The 18,479-nt window shown below is 53.0% G+C and overlaps 1 protein-coding gene across 1 annotated transcript in view; it reads left to right on the forward strand.

Moving 5' to 3' along the window:
- The window catches only part of PREX1 (phosphatidylinositol-3,4,5-trisphosphate dependent Rac exchange factor 1), a 177,841-nt gene extending 161,976 nt beyond the window's left edge, over window positions 1-15,865 (forward strand). Inside the window, exons 30-40 of the mRNA XM_081034717.1 lie at window positions 625-753; window positions 2,381-2,422; window positions 3,479-3,699; window positions 6,584-6,683; window positions 8,850-8,993; window positions 9,095-9,209; window positions 10,683-10,749; window positions 11,747-11,919; window positions 12,300-12,402; window positions 12,677-12,744; window positions 14,197-15,865. Of these exons, the coding sequence (XP_080890843.1) occupies window positions 625-753; window positions 2,381-2,422; window positions 3,479-3,699; window positions 6,584-6,683; window positions 8,850-8,993; window positions 9,095-9,209; window positions 10,683-10,749; window positions 11,747-11,919; window positions 12,300-12,402; window positions 12,677-12,744; window positions 14,197-14,239 (1,205 nt within the window). The 3' untranslated portion in view covers window positions 14,240-15,865. The remainder of the gene's footprint in view (window positions 1-624; window positions 754-2,380; window positions 2,423-3,478; window positions 3,700-6,583; window positions 6,684-8,849; window positions 8,994-9,094; window positions 9,210-10,682; window positions 10,750-11,746; window positions 11,920-12,299; window positions 12,403-12,676; window positions 12,745-14,196) is intronic.
- Window positions 15,866-18,479: the final 2,614 nt, after the last annotated feature.

Consider the following 18,479-nt stretch of genomic DNA (forward strand, 5'->3'; position numbering starts at 1 on the left):
GATGGACCTCAGAAAGCAGAAACGTCAAACTCAGAGGAACCCAAACCATAAATATCTCAGAAACCTGGGACCCCATAGCAGGGAAGAGGCCAAAGGAACAGGGGCCTGGGTCTGCGTGGCCTCTGAACGGTGGTGCTGGGGCCAGGTTCAAGTGCCAGCACTGTCACTACCCAGCTGTGTGACTTTAGGCAGGATACTTTCCCACTCTGTGCCTGGGCTTCCTTCTGTGTATAGGGAAAAGGTTACACTAGGTTATAACTCATGTGCCAGCTCAGTTGGTGTGGCTGTGAGGAAGTAGTACCTGAGAATCCTGTGACTATGTCCAGGCTCTGGAGAAAAGAATGCAGTGATTGATTTGTGACGCCTGCCCTGGATTGGTTTCAGCTGTGCGGAGTCAGGCCTCAGACTAGCAGGAGTGCTGACATCGAGGAGTGAGGAGTAATGTCTGCCATGGGTGTGGTACTGGGAATCAGTAGCACACTTACCATGTATTTGCTCCTGCCAGCATCCTCGAATGAGGATTCTGAGCTTTGGAATCTGGTGATGGCACCTAGGCCTTTGTGCCACCTTTCTCCAAAGCTGCCTCCGTCCCTTTCCTGCCCTCATGTCACTTTCCTGCCCCAGAGTTCAAACAGAAAGAAGAGTGTACAATCCGTGGGCGGAGCTTGATTCAGATCAGCATTCAGGAGGATCCCTGGAACCTCCCCAACTCCATCAAGACCCTGGTGGACAATATTCAGAGATACGTGGAAGGTCAGTCGGGCAGCGTGGCGCGTTTGTGGCCTTTGGCTCTTAATGTGGAATGATGAGGAGTGCCCCATATGTCTCCATGCCCAGGGGGAGGACGACAAGAGCGGGTGTCCTCCTTTCTCAGCTGAGTGTCCTGTCCTCGACGGGGCCTTGGGACTTACACATTTGATTAAGGAGCTGCTGATTTTACGTGCCTGGGGTTTCCTTGCAGGGTCGGGAAGCTGAGAAGCCCGAGTTGTTCCTTCTTAACTTCTGAAATTGTGCTTTTAATTCAATTCTTTTTATTTATTATCAAGGTCACAAGCTGGGAGCCCCCGATCAGAGTTGGGCCCACAGATAGGTTTTGATACTATAGCATAAAAAAATGTGAATCAGCTGCCAGTGTTTATAATCTGAAATCACACATAACAATCTAGATTTCTGGCTGCATCTGGCATAGCAGGCCTACAGTCCACAGTCCCATTTCCTGGAAATGAGGGGTAGCTCCTTTTAGATGGGGCAGTGATACCTTCCAGTTCATCACAGTCCCCACCATGGCCTGCTTCCTGGTGTCTGCCTCACGCATCTTACGTTATCTGCCTGGGTCTTGGCAGCATTGAGTCTGGGACTTCTGGGTTAGAAGGACCCCAGACTAGGGAGGCATTGGACCAGGGTGGCAGGTGGTGCAAGGCATCCTAGCTGTTCCCCCAGGAGCAGCAGCCCCTGGGTTAGGAACCTGTGTTAAAAAAAAAGGAAAAAGAAGAAGCCTGTGTTGGCCCTGACTGTCCTGTTTTCCAAAACTAATTGGTTAAGAACGTGGACTCTGAGCCTGAATGCCAGTGCTCGAACCCCAGCTCTCCTGCTTACTGGCTGTGTGATCTTGGCAAATTTCTTGAGTCCTCTGTGCCTCAGTTTCTTTGTGTGTGAAATGGGTTCATACCTCCGTCACGTGTTGTTGTGAGGACTATGTCAATACAGATAGTGCAGTTAGTACAGTGCCTGGGACACACGAAGTCCTTAGTAAGTATATGCCGTTGTGGCCGCCATTCTCATTACCACAGCCAGCCCTGTGTCTTAGTGCCTCTCCAGGACAAAAAGTATCTCAAAGAGGCCAAATCCAAAGGCTTTTCAGCTTTTTCTTTTAAGCTCCTTTGGGCCCAAGAGCCTGTTTTTGATGGAAGGAGACCAGGATGTTAGGCCTGTGCCTGGAAAGTCTGAACTTTGTCTACATGTGTGCAGGGCTGTGGCTGTGCAGGTGTGCATACGTGCCTGAGTACACCTGTGAGTGTATGTGAGTCTGAGTGTGCACCTGTGTGAATGTATACATGTAAATGTGTGCCCACATGCGTGTAGAAGGTGTGGGCTGGGGGCTCTGGCCCAGGAATTAGAGGGGGCTGGTTTTAGTCTCTGTTTGGTGGGTACATGTAACAGCTGACGTGCAACGAACAGTTGGCATTGCATCCCCTGGAAGTCAGGAGGGTTCTGGAATCCACCCAACATTCAATCATAGCTTCTTTAGCAGAACTATATGTTCCCAGAGCTCCAGTACAGAAGATTCAGAGCTTGGGCTGCGGGGAGGGCCCAGCTCTGCTTGAACCTTCTGCTAACTCCTCCCGGCCCATTTTCCTGTCTCTGCCCCTTCTCCTTCCAGATGGGAAGAACCAGCTGCTCCTGGCCTTGCTGAAATGCACAGGTGAGGGCTTTGAAGCACCAACCGTCTGTGAGTTGCACACACCCAGGTGCATCCAGGAGAGGCCATCCTGGCAGTGGGTGCCCAGGGAAGGCCTCTTCTGCCAGCTGAGGTTGACTGTCCCCTGGTCGTGAGGCCCTGCACGGGAAGAAAGTCACACTGTGCTTCTCACACCACTGATAACTAGCTAGACCTTGCTCGCCTCCTCCTCTTGTGTCCAGGGGACAAGTCTCAGGGCCCTGGAGCCAGGAGCCCTGTGTCTTGCCACCTCTCAGGCCTGAGTGGATCTTGACAATGACACGGGATAGATAGAGGACCAACGACCAGGGAGACTTTGTCAGCCGAGTCCCCAGCCCCAACTGGGACTTCCTGTCTGACAGACCGTGGGGAGGCGGAAAGGGCCGATGGTGGGCTCCGGGAAGCTGGAGGATATTCTCTGTCCCTCCTTTCTTTCTGGAAATCATCAGTCACGGGGCAGCTGAAATAGGATGTAGGTTGGAATTGGTTACTGAAAACCAATTGGCCAGAGCCAATTATCGAAAATAATCCCTTGTAGAAGACTGAGACCCTGAATGAGTGATTGCCCCAAATTGGCCAGTTCTGCAAACCACGTCAAGAGTAGGGGCAAGGAAGGAGGGGCAGGGGGCAGGAAGAAGGCATACTTCTCAAAACGAGAGAAAATGGTAAACTGCAGTTCTTAAAACGTGGAGGTTGGCAGAAAGGCTTGGTGTCATTGGCCTTCAACCAGCCAAGGCTGAGAAACCCCCTAACATATGGAGAAACAGCTGAGGGTTGGGGTTCAGGGAAAGCCTTAGGAACATCACAAGACCGATGGGTCACTGAGAGAACCGAGGTTTTCAGCAAATGGGCTTGCTTTTGGAGAATTGATTTTTGTGGCGTTGGCCTTTGCTGGCTGGGATTGACTTGTGGCAAGTTGGCCCAGAGGCTGGACCGATGGGGAGGGGGTTGGTTGTGCTGGGGGGGGTGGGGGGCTTTGGGGCTTGGGCCTGCTGGTGACCAAGGAGCACCAGCCCAGCGAGGCCCCTCCCCGCCCTCCAGACACCGAGCTGCAGCTGCGGAGGGACGCCATCTTCTGCCAGGCCCTGGTGGCCGCCGTGTGCACCTTCTCAGAGCAACTCCTCGCGGCCCTCAGCTACCGCTACAACAACAACGGCGAGTACGAGGAAAGCAGCCGGGATGCCAGCCGCAAGTGGCTGGAGCAGGTGGCGGCCACCGGTGTTCTCCTGCACTGCCAGTCCCTGCTCTCGCCGGCCACTGTGGTGAGTGAGGGAAAGAGAGAGCACGTGCCCCTGGGAGCCTGAGCAGGAGAGCTCTTGCTTCCTCCCTCAGGCTCTCACTCACCCCCTGGTTCATTCAGCAGCTGTTTGTTGAGCACCTACTATGTGCCCCTGTTAGAGGCACGGGGTTCAGTGGTGAAGAGAGCACAGAGCTGTACTCAGGGATCTTACATCCTAGTCGGAGGATACGCATAAACAAATCAGGAAAATAAGTGGCGTAGGCCAGTGGTTCTCAGCCAGAGCAGTTGTACCCCCTGGGGACACTTGGTAATGTCTGGAGACATTTTAGGTTGTCAGAACTGAGGGGAGAGGAGGTACTACTGGTGTGTATGGAGGCCAGGGGTGCTGCTGCTAAACATCCTGCAATGTACAGGATGTCCCCTGTCTCCAAGAATTACCGTGTTTCCCCCAAAATAAGACCTAGCCGGACCATCAGCTCTAATGCGTCTTTTGGAGCAAAAATTAATATAAAACCCGGTCTTATTTTAATACAATATAAGAACGGGTATAATACAATGTAATATAATATAATGCATAATATAATATATAATACCGGGTCTTATATTAATTTTTGCTCCAAAAGACTCATTAGAGCTGATTGGCTAGGTCTTATTTTCGGGGAAACACAGTATCTGGCTCTAAATGTCAATAGTGTCACACTTGAAAAAAGCTGGCATATAGTGATAAGGGTAAGGAGAAAAATTAATCAAGGAATGGGACAGGAAGGTGTGGGATGGTAGCAATTGAAACTTTTGATAAGGTGGCCAATGAAGGCCTCACTAAGAAGGTGACATCCAACCTAGGAACTGGAGGGGAAAGAGTGAGCCATGAGGATACTGGGGAGTAGCCTTCCAGGCAGAGAGAACAGCAGGTGCAAAGGCCCTGAGGCATGAGCTTGCATGCAGTGTTTGAGAAACAAGGTGCAGGTTTGACTGGAGCAAAGACGGGGGGAGGTGAGTCTTGGGAATTAACTGGGGTCAGATGGTGAGGGGTCTTGTAGGCTGTTGTGGGACTTTGGCTGTTACTCTGATTGGGTGTGAGCAGAGTAGGGACAGGATCTGACTTTGACCCTTACAGAATCACCCCTGCTGGATGGGGAAGACTGAGGGCAAGGGCAGAAGCTGAGCGGCCAGTGATGAGGCTTTTGTTATAATCCAGGTGAACCTCCTTGGTACAAACAGCATTTCATTCAATCCTCTCAGTCGCCCCAAGGCAGGTCCTTTACTCCTACATTTTAAGGAGAACGCTGGGACCCAGGCAGCCAGGTTTGAACTCTGGGAGTCTGACTCTAGGTCCAGTAACCCCCAGGCTGTCCCGCTTTCTCTTGGTCCCTGATCCCCTTGTCCTTCCCCTCTCGGGGCTCAGAATCAGGTGGGTCCCTCGGCTGACCCCGGGGGAGGCAGAGCCAACGACTCATCATTTTGGGGTGCCAAAGCCGCAGAGACGACGTCCCCCAGAAGTGCAGCCTGCAGCAGCACTTGTTCCGTGCTGTTGACTTCTGCACCCCGTGTGCCCAGGCTGCAGCTCCCCCCACCTCTGCCTCCCTCAGCCTCCTAGACATTTTCCCAGGCAACGCTGAAGGCCACAGCTGTTGAGAAAGCATGGCTTTGTTGCGCCCTCTGCTGGTCAATTTTGCGCACAAGCAGTGCCCCTGGGTTCCTGGAAAGCGCCACAGAGCCTGGAGAGGCAGCCGGGAACACCCAGCCTTCACCCTCCTCTTCTCAGATGAGGAGCCTGGGACCCAGTGCGTTAATTCACCAGTCACCACAATGTGCCAGGCTCTGAGTGCTGGGGACCTGAAGCTCACTTTCTAGTTGGGGGGAGTCGATTGGGAAGGAAGGAACAGGCAGGAGAAATGGAAAGAAGGGGAGTTATGCAGAAGGCTTAGAAGGTGATTGAATTTCTTTGGATTTAAATGTTCAGAGATGGCTTCTCTGAAGTGACAGAGATGACGGTTGAGCTAAGACCTGAGTACCAAGACAGCCAGCTAGGTAAATAGTCTGAGGACGAGTGTGCTAGGCATGTGCAAAGGTCTTGAACAGAGGTCTTGAACAGGAGTCTGCCAAGGGGGTTAGGGGATGAGGTCAGCTAGGCCACATCTGCAGGGCCTGAGTCTTTATTCTGGGAGCAGAGGGAGGGTTTGGAGGCTTTGAGCAGGTGAGTAATATGTTTTTCAAAGATAACTTGTAGTCACGGGGAACCCCAGGAGTCTGACTCTAGGCTTGGCAACCCCTGCACTGCCCTGTTCTCCCTGCATCTCCTCTTTGTCCCTGGCTGCCCCTTGTTTGGGGAAAGGGTGGCAGAGGGAGACCCGTGAAGAGGCTGGTAGGGTCCTCCCGGAGAGACGATGGCGTCTTGTGTTGGGGGGTGGTGAGGAGAATAGAGGGATGTGGATAGATCTGGGGTTCATTTTGGAGGCCAACCCATCAGGACTTGGTGATGGGCCGTGTATAGGGTGAGGGGAGAGAGAAGTCAAGAAGTCCTTAAGGTTAAAAGTTTGGGGCTTAGGCTGCTGGGCGGATGCTGGGGCCCTATGCTGAGATGGGGCCTCCTGGAGGGTTGAGGAGGAAAATGAGGACTTCATTTGGGCTTGTTAGGTGTGAGATGGTTGAGTTGGATTGCAGCAATGGCCCAGGTGAGGGGCCACCTGGCACAGGACAGCAGAGATGGGTTCTGAGCTTGGGAGGTGCAGGCCAAGCAAACCCGATTTCACGGCCAGCCCTGGAGAGCCCAGCACAGAACCTGGCTCCCAGTAGGCGTACAGCCTGCTATGTTGGCCAGACAGACTTGAGTCACCGCATCTTGAAGTGGAAACCCCAGGTAGGGGTGGCATCTGAGACCCCTTTACCCTGTGCTCCTCCTGCAGAAGGAGGAGCGGACCATGCTGGAGGACATCTGGGTGACCCTCTCGGAACTGGACAACGTCACCTTCTCCTTTAAGCAGCTGGATGAGAACTACGTGGCCAGTGAGTGATTCCTCCCACCCCACCATGACAGTGGAGGTTGTGGAGTGGAGGGGACTTCTCTAGGGTCAACCTGTCCTTCCCTTGCCACCAGACCAGTTGTCCAAGGTTGACCCAGGATCCAGCGCTTTCAAACCTCATGTTCCAACATGAGTCTTAAAGCTGAACCTTGGGGCCACATATGGAAAAAGAAGGGTTTCTTTTTGTATAAACCCAGATTTCTCCAATAGCTGTTAAAGGGGAATAGCAACCAGTACCCAGTTCTTATTAAAATTCCTAGAGATAACCTTCTTTGGGATAAGGATTGTTAAGATTGTCTAAGAACTTATACTGTTTTTTCTTTCTTCCTTTCTTCTTCCTTCCCACCCACCCATTCTTCCACCTGCCCACACACATATCTTCTCATCCATTTACTCACCCATTAATCCATCCACCATCCCATCCATCCTTCCATCCATCCATCCATCCCCCATCCATCCATCTATCCATCCATCCATCCATCATCCATCCATCCATTCCCATCCATCATCCATCCATCCATCCCCCACCTATCCATCCATCATCTATCCATCCATCCATCCATCATCCGTCCATCCATCTCTCTGTCCATCATCCATCCATTCATCACCTATCCATCCATCCTTCCATCACTCCATCACCCACCCATCCACGCATCCATGATTATGAGCTTGTAATATGTGCCATGTGCAGATGTGGCTTTGGGAGATGCAATGGAGAGAAATATGGCGATGGTTCCTTCCCACCTGGAGCTCACAATCTAGCCCAGGGGGTCTCAGTCCTGGCTCCAGTGGAATCCTCTAGGGAGCTTTTCAAAGATACTGAAGCCCAGTCCCAGCCCTGGTGCTTCAGATCCTGGACACTGGGAGTTTGAACAGCTTTCTGCGTGACTTGATGTCCAGCCAGGACTGAGAACCACTGGGCTGGGTTCTGGAGCTGTGGTTCTGTTAGTGTGGTCTCGGGACCAGCAGCACCTGAGAGCTTGTCAGAAAGGCAAATTCTCAGGCCCCACTCCAGACTTCCTGAATCTGAAACTCTGGAAGTAGAGCCCAGAAATCTGTGTTAACAAGCCCTCCAGGTGATTTTGAAGCACACTTCTCAAGATCAGTGTTTATCAACCTTTAAAAATTATCACCTCCATAAGGAAAAACTGTTCAGAGAATTTTCTTCCTAATTGCAGTACCCCATGAAATTTTAATACCACGGATAAACTGTGTATCTGTTTACGTGCTGTATATACAAGTATATCTGTACTTTATACATAACAAGAGGAAATTTTGGGGGTTGTTTTTTGCCCTCCCCCAAGAACCAGTTTTAACTTCCTTGAGGGCGACATTGCTTAGACTAGAGTCTGTTGAAAACGCATAGACTAGAGTCTACAGGACAACGGGTTTCATTTCATGTACCAGTTGGAATTGATCAGCAGCGGCTGTCTGTCCATAGGCCACCTTGGGCTCAGGGAGAACTATCGATTGATTAGCGATGTCTGCCATGGATGCAGGATTGGGTGTCAGTGCCACCCCTGCCATAAGCTCTTCCCTATGGGTGTAAATAAGATGCAGATCCTGTTTGAGGGCAGCGTTTGCCAGGCAGAAGTCCAGGACTACCAGGTGTGGGGTACAGGGAGCACTGGTGAGGCTCTAAAGACACATACTGACAGCTCCCTAATTGGGTAGTATCGATGCCAGGTCTAAGAATCAAGCAGTAGAAGATGGGAGCTCTTGAAAGAGGCAAAATGGGAGGTCAGAAGCTGCTCTTCTGAGTGTGGGAGGACCGGGATGGCTGAGGCTACCGCAGAGGGTGGGAGGGCAGGGAGGTCTGACACCACTGCTCGGTGGTAGGCAGACAGGATACCACCCTGAAGGTGGGAGGCAAGGGGGTCTCTAAGGTTATCCCTCTGAGGTGGGGAGAGCAGGGCGACCCCAGGACACCACTCTGGGCTGTGTGAACCTGCAAGTCCCAGGCTAAGACCTTGAGGCTGGGAAGACAGAGGGCTCTGAGATGACCCATGTCGGGTGGAGAGAACAGGGAGGTCCCAGAAGGCCACCGCGGAGGTCTGAAGGAAGGTCTGAAGCTGCCCTAACCGAGGTGGGGCAGGGCTCCCCTCGGCCTTGGTGGTGACCCACCCTGCCCCATCGTGTCCTCCCACAGATACCAACGTCTTCTACCACATCGAGGGCAGCCGGCAGGCACTGAAGGTCGTCTTCTACCTCGACAGTTACCATTTCTCCAAGCTGCCCTCCCGCCTGGAGAGTGGGGCCAGCCTGCGGCTGCACACTGTGCTCTTCACAAAAGGTGAGCTGCAGGTACTGAAGGTGGCCCACAGGGGCCAGCCAAGGCCGCCGAGCACACCGGGACCCAACCACCTGCCTGCTTTCCCTCTTCTTCCTTCACAGCTCTGGAGAACGTGGAGGGGCCGCCTCCTGCAGGCAGCCAGGCTGCGGAAGATTTGCAGCAGGAGATCAATGCCCAGTCCCTGGAGAAGGTTCAGCAGTATTACCGCAAACTCAGGTATCTGTCTGGGCTACCTGTTGGGGACAGAAGCCTGGACACAGCCATGGGGAGTGGATGTTAGCAGATAAGACACCAGACAGTTTCCCAGCGTGGGAGTGGGCAAAATGCCTTTTCCTGAACATCTGCTGTGTGGCGGGCTCTCTGCTTACACAAGCTCATCAGATTCTCACAACAGTCATGGTCAGCCATTCTAACTCACTTTACCGAGGGGGAAACTGGGGCCCAGAGCACATACCCAGTTTGCCCAAGGTCACACAGCTAGACAGTGGCTGGGCTGAGCTTGGAACTGGGTCTGTTTGGCTTCAAAGTAGGGCCTTCCGACTGAAAGGAGCTGCCTGTTTCATTCTGTGTGGGGGTGGGAGCTGGGACGGGGCCTTGGGATTCTTGAGCATGTGAGTAAGGGGTGTGGCCCCCAGGGCCTTGGGTCTGCTCAGAGGAGACCCCCTGAGGGAAGTGGAGGGGGCTGGGGCCACATCCTCCAGGAGAAGCCTCAGGCCCAGAGAAGCAGCTCCCACTCCTGCCTCCCTCACCCGGCCCCTCTTCTCCTCACCTCCTGCCTCCATGAGAAAGGTAGGCTGAGGGTCAGGAGACAGGGTGTTTGGGGTGCGGGTAAGGGCTTCACCGTCTTGAGTCCCGGCTTTACCATTTGGAAATGGGAGGATGATGCTTTCATTCGTTTGTGGAAAACATCTAGCTATGTTATTCAAACTGGCATCTCTTTGGATTGATTGCTGCTGTCAATCTGTTCTGTGCCATTTGTTGAATATTTAAAATATTGCCCCTGTGATCATTCATGCATCCCTTTTTTCATTCAGTTCATGTTAATCGAGACCTTCTTTGGGCCACGCTCTGTTCTGGGTGCTTACTTGGCAGTCAGCAGTGATCAGATAAAGCCACTTCTTCATGGAGCATAGATTCTAGAGCAACAGTTATCTGGCCCACCCCCACCCCCCCATTTTGTCAATAAAGTTTTATTAGCACACAGCCATGTTCATGCATGTAAGTATCATCTGTGACTGCTTTTGTCCTACAATGGTAGAGCCGAGTAGCATCTCAGTAAAGACCGGTCCACACAGCCTAAAATATTGACTGGTTGGGCCTTTGCAGAAAACGTTGGCCAAGCCCTGTTCTAGAGGGGGAGTGAGCAATAAACCAGTGAACAGAGAGCCATGTAATCTGTCAGTGGTGAGAGTGCTCAGAGGACAGATACAGCAGGACAAGGGGATAGAGAGACGGGGTGTCAGGTGCTGATTTGGATGGGCAGTCAAGGAGACGTGGCATTTGAGGAGTGCGTGGGAGGGAGGCCCTTCCTCACTTCCTCCCAGGGCTGTTGGAGGAACAGGTGGCTGTAGGCATGAGAACTGTGCAAGAAGCTCTCAGTGGTCTCTTTCGGAGACTTGTTGGAGGGCAGAGGGGCTGCATGAACAGTGGGCATGGCAGTCCCCCCCCAGCCCCATCTTTCTCTCTCAGGGCATTTTACCTGGAACGGTCCAACCTGCCCACAGATGCCAGCACCACGGCGGTGAAGATTGACCAGGTATGTCCACCCTTCCATCACCCACAGATCCCAGGGTGTTCTGGCAAAGTAGCCCTAGGCCTCTGCAGTGCCTCCTCCTGGAAGTCTCCTGGGATAACCCCCTCCCCATTCTAGGAACTCCAGCTTCTTCCCCACTGCTGTGGAATTCTTCGGATGACTTGTTTTCGCTGGCCTCTCTCATCTCCCTTGTTTATCTCAGCATTTCTCTGAGGTTGGAGCCAGATGTGGCCATGCAGTGATTTTTTTGTTTGCTTGTTTCAAATTCATTGCCAACATTCAAAAATCAAAAGATTTCCCATGAGATGGAGGTTTCTAGCTTTTCTTGAGAAATAAAAAGATCTGGCTGCCCAGAGCCCACATTCCCACACGTTACAGTTGGCCTCTTGAGGGCACGTGCTCCAGGCCTCTCACCCATTTTCCAGGCTCAGTTTTAGGGTACTGGCCTCGGGACTGTGAGGCTGGGGGCTGCGAGAGAAGTGGTGGGCACAGTCCTTTGGGGGTTTGTAGTCTGGTTGGGAGAATATTAAGATGACACAGCAAGAACTGGCAAACCACCATTTTGTACTTGCACATGGTGCTCGAAGAAAACAGGCAGAGGGAAGGCTCTTCTTAGGGCGGTGCCCCTTGAGGTGGTCGCAATGGCTTGGAGAGGACAGGAGAAGCCACTTCACTGAGGCTTCGTTGGGGGCGCACTTGGGCAGGTGAAGAAAGTGAGATTGGAGGGCTAGGTCTGAAATCTATTGTGAACACAATGCCAGCTTCTGGGGCACTGGGGAGCCACAGATGGTCCTTGAATAGGGGTCATGGAAGGTTAATTGGGCTGTAACCCCCAGTGAGGGGAGCCAGGAAGACAGCTTCAATAACCAAGATGGACTGGAGGGAGATGATGGGGTAGAAGGCTGGGTGGGGACCTCCTCCGACTGTCCCGGTGTGTGTGTGTGTGTGTGTGTGTGTGTGTGTGTGTGTGTGTGTGTCCGTCTGTCTGTCTGTCTTGCAGCTGATACGCCCCATCAATGCTCTGGACGAGCTCTGCCGGCTCATGAAGTCCTTCGTCCACCCCAAACCTAGTGCCGCTGGGAGCTTGGGTGCCAGCCTCATCCCCATCTCCTCTGAGCTCTGCTACCGCCTGGGGGCTTGCCAGATTGCCATGTGCGGCACGGGCATGCAGAGGTGAGCTCTGAGCTCGGCACTGGGAGTGTCACAGAGAACGAAAGAGGCAGAGCGTGAACCATAAAACACTGACTGTGTGGGAGTGTTGACAGCCAAGGGAAAGACTGAGCAGGTGGGACAGGGTGGCTGGGGGGTCTTCTCTGAGAGGACCCCTGGGGGTAGGAAGCCAGTCCAGCAGTAATCTGAGGAGTGGGGCAGTTCTCAGCCCTGAGGCAGGAGCTCCCCCGGGGAGAGCAGGACGTGAGGCTGAGGGCCCTGCCTGGCATGATGTGGGGATGGTCAGGGTGGCGGTGCGTTTCCAGGTGCATGAGGTCTCAGGGGCCATGGGGGGCAGGAAGTCACCCGTCTCACTCGCCGTGCCTCTCTCCCCTCACCTGCAGGAGCACCCTGAGTGTCTCTCTGGAGCAGGCGGCCATCCTGGCACGCAGCCATGGGCTGCTGCCCAAGTGCATCATGCAGGCCACCGACATCATGCGGAAGCAGGTGAGGCGGCCCTGCAGCCAGGCCCCTGCGGGGCACCCGGGCCTGGGCACCCTGGGCTCAGGGCGTGGTGTGCCTCAGCTAGGGCAGGATAAGAGGCCATCTGCGTAGGCCATCTGATGACTGGGTAGTCATTAGCCCCAGATGTGGTCCTTCTCCCCATCTGGAGGGGGCCCTGGATTTCCATTTCTGGGGCCTTGCAATACCCCACCGTACCCACATGCTTTCTCAAGTGTCCTGAACTCTGTGCAGAGACCTCTGTGTTCTTTCTTCCCAGGGCCCCAGGGTGGAGATTCTGGCCAAAAATCTGCGGGTCAAGGACCAGATGCCCCAGGGTGCACCGCGGTGAGTGGCTCTCCCTCCCCTCCCTCTTCTCCTTCTGCCATCAAACTTCTGGCCTCACCTCAGGCAGACCCCTGCTCATATGGGGCTTCACCTCTCATTTATGAGGGCCTCACTTCAGGGAGCGACAACTACGCCCAGTCTGGTACCCCCAGAGGAGCTCCCCCTTTGGCTGGGAAGATGGGACAAGGCCCCGGAGTGCGCCATGGCAACGATGTGGTGCGATCCCTCACCCGCCCCCCAGCACCCCTCCTCTGCTGCCCCGCTGTGCTCAGGGCCTCAGTCCATCTGCTGCTATACTCACAACCCCAGCTTCTCTCCTTGTTGATTTCAGACAGTATCGTGATATCATGTGGTGTCCCCTTTCCCAGTAGTTACTCATTTCCATCTGCTCGCTCCATCCCCACTTTCCCAGTTTGCTATCAACATCTGCCTACCATTTTTCAATAACTTTTTATTTTGAAATAGTTTGACTCACAAGAAGTTGCAAAAATAGTACAGAGAGTTCCTGGGTGCCCTTCAACTCAGCTCTCACGTAACCACGGGACATTGTCGAAGCCAGGAAATAGCAAAACGGTGGCTCATGCCCAGACCTTACTGCTGCATCAGTTTTCATCTGCACTCTTTTAACCCTCATTTCTTTTTCGTACTTTCATTACCCTGCTCCAGGCATCGTTTTGATCTCTTTTCCTGTATTAACTCATTTGCTCCAAACAATAACCCTGTGAGCAAGATGCTATTATTATTCCCAATCGGTGGGGACACTAAGGCACAGAGAGGTTAAGTATCTTGTCTGAGGTCACACAGCTAGTAAATGGTAGAGCTGGGTTCTGAACGCAGCAGTGCAGGCCTGGGGGCCAAGCTCCTAACCACTGCTGCCTTGCTTCTCTCTCTTGCTCCTGTCATCACAGCTGCCTCCTGTCTGGTCCCCCTGCTGTCATTCTCCCCACAGCAGCTCTGCCTGTCTCTCCTGCTTAGAACCCATTAGTGGCTCCTTTTTACTTGCAAATGAAACTGGGTGTCTTCCCAATGCAGTCATTAAGAAAACCAAGGCAGCTCTCTGTGTGCTGCAGGGAGAAGCCCCCAAGATTAAGTGAAAAAACTTAGGGGGTAAAGCGCTGTGTCTGGTTTGCCACCACTAGTGTGGAGAAATGTGCACGGCCCCCCACATGTAAACATACACCCACACACGTACTTACCACAGAAACACACACGCAGACATCTGTAATTGTAAAGCTCTCAGCAGTCTGGAGGGAGGAGAGACTGCTGGGGAAAGGGGACTAGACAGCTGGGGGAAAAGCGTGGGCAGCATAAATATTTTTCACTGTGTATTTTTTATACCTATTGAGTTTTGTTTTCTGGGCATGGGTTAGGTGTTCAAATAAAAATTGAACTAACAATACGAGGCCCCGGCCCACGCCGGCCTTCCTCATCTTTTTTGCCTCCATCCCCTAGGCTCTACCGCCTCTGCCAGCCTCCGGTGGACGGAGACCTCTGAACTCCGAGATGTACGGTGCTTGGCCGCGTCCTCTGGAGCTGGGATTTGGGAGGACACCGGTCCACGCCGGCCTTCTCCAGAGCTGGCCCAAGGCCTCTGCTCCCGCCTGCTCCAGGATCTGCCCAGCCTTCTCCATCACCTTCTGTGAGGGCAGGCGGTGGCCCCCCACTGTCTGATGAGCTGGCTGATCAGCCTGGTCTCCACACTTCTGCCAGAAGCCTGCGCGGTGCTGGGGACCCACAGCGTTCATGGGTAATTCCAAGGCCGGGGCTCCTGCCCGCAAGTCCCCCGGACACAGGGGAGAAGTCATGGGCGCCGCAGCTGGAGGCCTGCAGACTCAACTCCCTCGGGATGGCTCAACCTGCACTTTTGAAACCCTTGGTTTCCTTCTAAATCCACATTCCAGGCGACACATGTCTCCTCCTCCTTCTCATCCTAGCTCCCAGATTCACCCCTAACCCTGTACTAACCTGCTTGGTGGACTCGGAAAAGCCAGGCCTGTGCCAGGAAAGACAGAGGGACAGGGCACAAGACCTGTTACCAAGAGGACTCTCGAAAGCCACACCAGCTTCCAGCAGCACCGCCATTGGAACTTCAGCCATCAGCCCTGGGCATGAGATTTGCTCTGACTTTATTTATATGGCGTGAAATCTCTATGTTTTATTTTGGAGTTTTATGTTGTTGGTGGTGTTGTCGAGACTTCCCCGCCGCTCCCCAAGTTATGTGGTTATATATTTGACATTTTAAATTTCAAAGAAAGGTATATTGTCTAACAGGGGACCAACATAAGGTAGTATTGACAACTTTCCCCAGTCCTACTAAAAAAGAAAAAGAAAAACTAAATTATTGAAAATTCAAAAAAGTCAGTATTTCATCCTTTTTAATATTAGGGTCGTAAGGTATCGCTTACAGGTATGGATATGGACTGTGATTCCTTTTCCACTCACCCCCAGCTGTCCAGCCGTCGGTCAGTATTAGATTGAATTATTTTGCTCTCTTTGAATGACTGGCTACAAGGGTTTGAGAGGTGGTTGGGCCAGTTCTGGGGACCGGAGGGGGTTGAACCACCCACCTGAGATGCTGTCCCACACAGGTGTGTGTCCTACAAGGTAGGAGGGCAACTGGGAAACACTGGGTGGTGGCTTCTGTAATTTATTTTTTTGACTTTAGCTCAGAGCCAGGCATTCGGGGCTTCTCAGTCAGCTAGAGAGACAGGAAGCCAACCTGCCCACGTTCTTGTCACAAGGACCCATGCAGGGACCCCTCAGCAGTTTGTCCTCTCTCGCTCCTGTACTCCAGCAGGGAAATGTCACAGCTAAGGCCCTTGGCTGGTGGTGAGATCGGTGTGGGTTTCCCACTGCCCCTGAGGCTTGAAGCCCCACCAGCATGTTGGCCTCTTGGGTTCCCAGGGACCACCTTCTTGAGCACTAGACTGCAAGAGGCGGGCTTGTTGCTGGACACTGGTGACGCTGATACAAGCAAGGACCTGCTTTAGCCCCGTGGGGGAAACCGAGAGGGGCCCCTGAGGGCAAGGGCCTCGTGCACTGGTTTACTTTAAATGTACAGATTCTTCTCATTAAAATCATGATAGATTTTTTATTATTATTAAAAGTCAGTTTATAATACAAATATCTTGATCTGTGGTGAGTTCCTTTGGGGCTGACCCTGGTGGCGTGGGGGTGGTGTGGCGGAATGAGCTGGGGCTTCAAAGATGGCACAGAGACACGAGGTCTCAAACTGGTAGCCCATGGGCCGAAACATGGAATAGATGTGGCTTTTGTTTTTGTTTGTCCTGATACGGTGTTTTTATAATATTGAATTAGACATTCATGTTTAAGAACCAGCAGATTTCACTTCCAAAGTCTGAATTTTGGGTTTGTGTGTGTGTGTGTGAAAAATCAGAAGCTCTGGTTGCACTGGCCTACCTTCCCACCTGGAGACCTGTCGGCTGCAGCTGGGAAGTGCCCACAGCCCTTGAGCGAGCTCTCCAGTTCCCACAGCCCCATCTGGCTCTGGGATGGCCCTATGCAGGCAAGCGTACCCAGCACTGGCCTCTTGGCTGTCCAGGTCCTCAGCTCTAGAGTCACCATGGCGATATGGGCAGAGGGAGGACCTGGTGACCAGGAATCACTGTGCCTGCCAACAGAACGGCAAGGGGTGGGCAAAACCCTGCTGCTGCTGAATCTCTTGAACCTTTGATTCTGTGCTCCTCAGGACAACAGCTGGGTGCCAATCCATCTCAGCCTCAGTTTGGCCAAAACTTGCACCTCTAACCACGTGCTCTGTGCCTGTCTGTCCAGGGCTGGGCTGTATGTAGGGTAGTGAGGGCTTGGACTAAGACCTTTGAAATCAGAGACCTTTGCCTGCCCCCGTGGACTGCCAGGCTTCGGCACTTACTGAGTAGCCATCCCCAGGGAAGTCACCATCTCTCTCAGAGCCTCTGTTTCCTTCTCCGAGAAATGGAGACGTTTATACCCACCTAGCCGATTGCTGGGGGTTCAACAGCCTCCAGGGCCTCAAATTTAACTTCCCGGGGAGAAGTGTGGTTCCCTGTTCGTCCGGCAGGTGGCGCCAGGGATCGTGCAATGCTCAGAGATCACGGTTACCTGGTTGCCTGCCTGCTTCCCATCCAAACGCTGACTCCCAGCTGCCCACATTTGGGGCTGGGATCGGCTTGACGATGAGCACCTGCCTTTTTAGGCTGGGCTCGGCCTGACGTGGTGTGACTATTTTCTGTTTCTCTCTCTCTCCTCTCTCTCTCCCGCCTCCCTCCCTCCCTCCCTCCCTCCCTCCCTCCCTCCCTCCCTCTCTCTCTCTCTCTCTCCTGATTATTTTCGTCTTTTCCCCTCCATTTTCTTTCTTTCCTAGACTTTCTAGTTTTTTCTTTGTCCCACAACGTGTATCTGTGAGCTAGACTCTATATTCTTTCCTTTTCTCTTTTGCGCTTTTCGTTCTCTTCTTTCTTCCATTGCAATGAGGTATACGAGAAGGCTGGGCAAGACCTTTGTAAACAGTAAAGTGAGTGCCTGAGGGCGGTGCCAGGAGCCCACCACCACGCAGTAATGGGCACGACTACCCCACGTGTCGCGGAAACCACGACCTGCATGTTAGCGCTGACCAGCAGACGGCGCTCTGCGCCGGGATGTCCTGGCTCGGCCTCGGGGAGCCACGGGGGAGCCCTTGTTGTTAAGTCTCAGGAGCTTTGTGGCTTTGGGGGGAGGTTAGTTAGAAAGCACGGCGGTTTATTTTCTGCTGGAATGGGACAAAAAAGCCAATACACACGTGGGTGCGTATTTGTCATATAAATGCCAGTAAAATAAATCCAGCAGGTGTGACAACAAAGACGTGTGAGCTATTCCGGGAAGGCCTCTCTGGGGCAAACCCTCGAATGGAGACCTAAGGAGGAGAGACCATGGAGATGGCTGGTTCCAAGCAGAAGAGAAAGCAGGTGTAAAGAAGTGCCCTGGTGAGTGGGAGGAGCAGTGAGGAGGCCAGTGTATATTGAGCAGTGCGGGCGGGGGTGGGGAAGATATGCCATCAGAACCTGCAGGGACCAGGACACATAGGTGACTGGTGCGCTTCCTTTTCATGCCTAGAATCGGGAAGGCATTGGAGATGTTTGTGCAAAGGACAGTCTTCCTGTCTGTAAAACAGAGCAGTCATACACCCCTGCCCATCGGGCATGGGCATTTGAGTGTTTTCCAAAGGAAGCTGGGAGTACTCTCCAGCACGGAAGTGCTATTAGAATCTTTTATTTCTCTAACATGTTGTGTTTTTCCTATTGTGTTTTGTGAAATGTGCAGCATTATGGTGACATATAATGACATTTCTGTCCTTTCTCTGCAGCCGCCTCTAGGTTGATCTCCAAACAGGGGCTTCAGGGTTCTTCCGCAGACAAGGCACGTGACTAAAGGGGGAGACGCAGGTACTGAAAATGGTGAGAAGTGGGAAGAGCAATTCTCCTGGAGTCATCAAGTTACAACCCATAGACTGGGGAAGAGGGGGATCTGGTCCCTAGAGGTCATGAGAATAATAAATGACACTGTTCTTCCTGGGTGTCACCCACGCCTTCCCAGCAACTTCCTGGGCCATTACCCCCTTATAGGGACGAGCAAAGCCAGGCACAGGAACGCACCTGTCCTGGATCTCATGTTGCTGAGGCTGTGGCCCACACCAGGTCACCGCCCCACTGCCCACACCCTCCCTCCTGCAGTCTGTCTGGGTGGCCCCATGCTCAGCC

Source organism: Rhinolophus hipposideros (genome assembly GCF_964194185.1).
Source record: "Rhinolophus hipposideros genome assembly, chromosome: 22".
NCBI classification, from domain to species: domain Eukaryota; kingdom Metazoa; phylum Chordata; class Mammalia; order Chiroptera; family Rhinolophidae; genus Rhinolophus; species Rhinolophus hipposideros.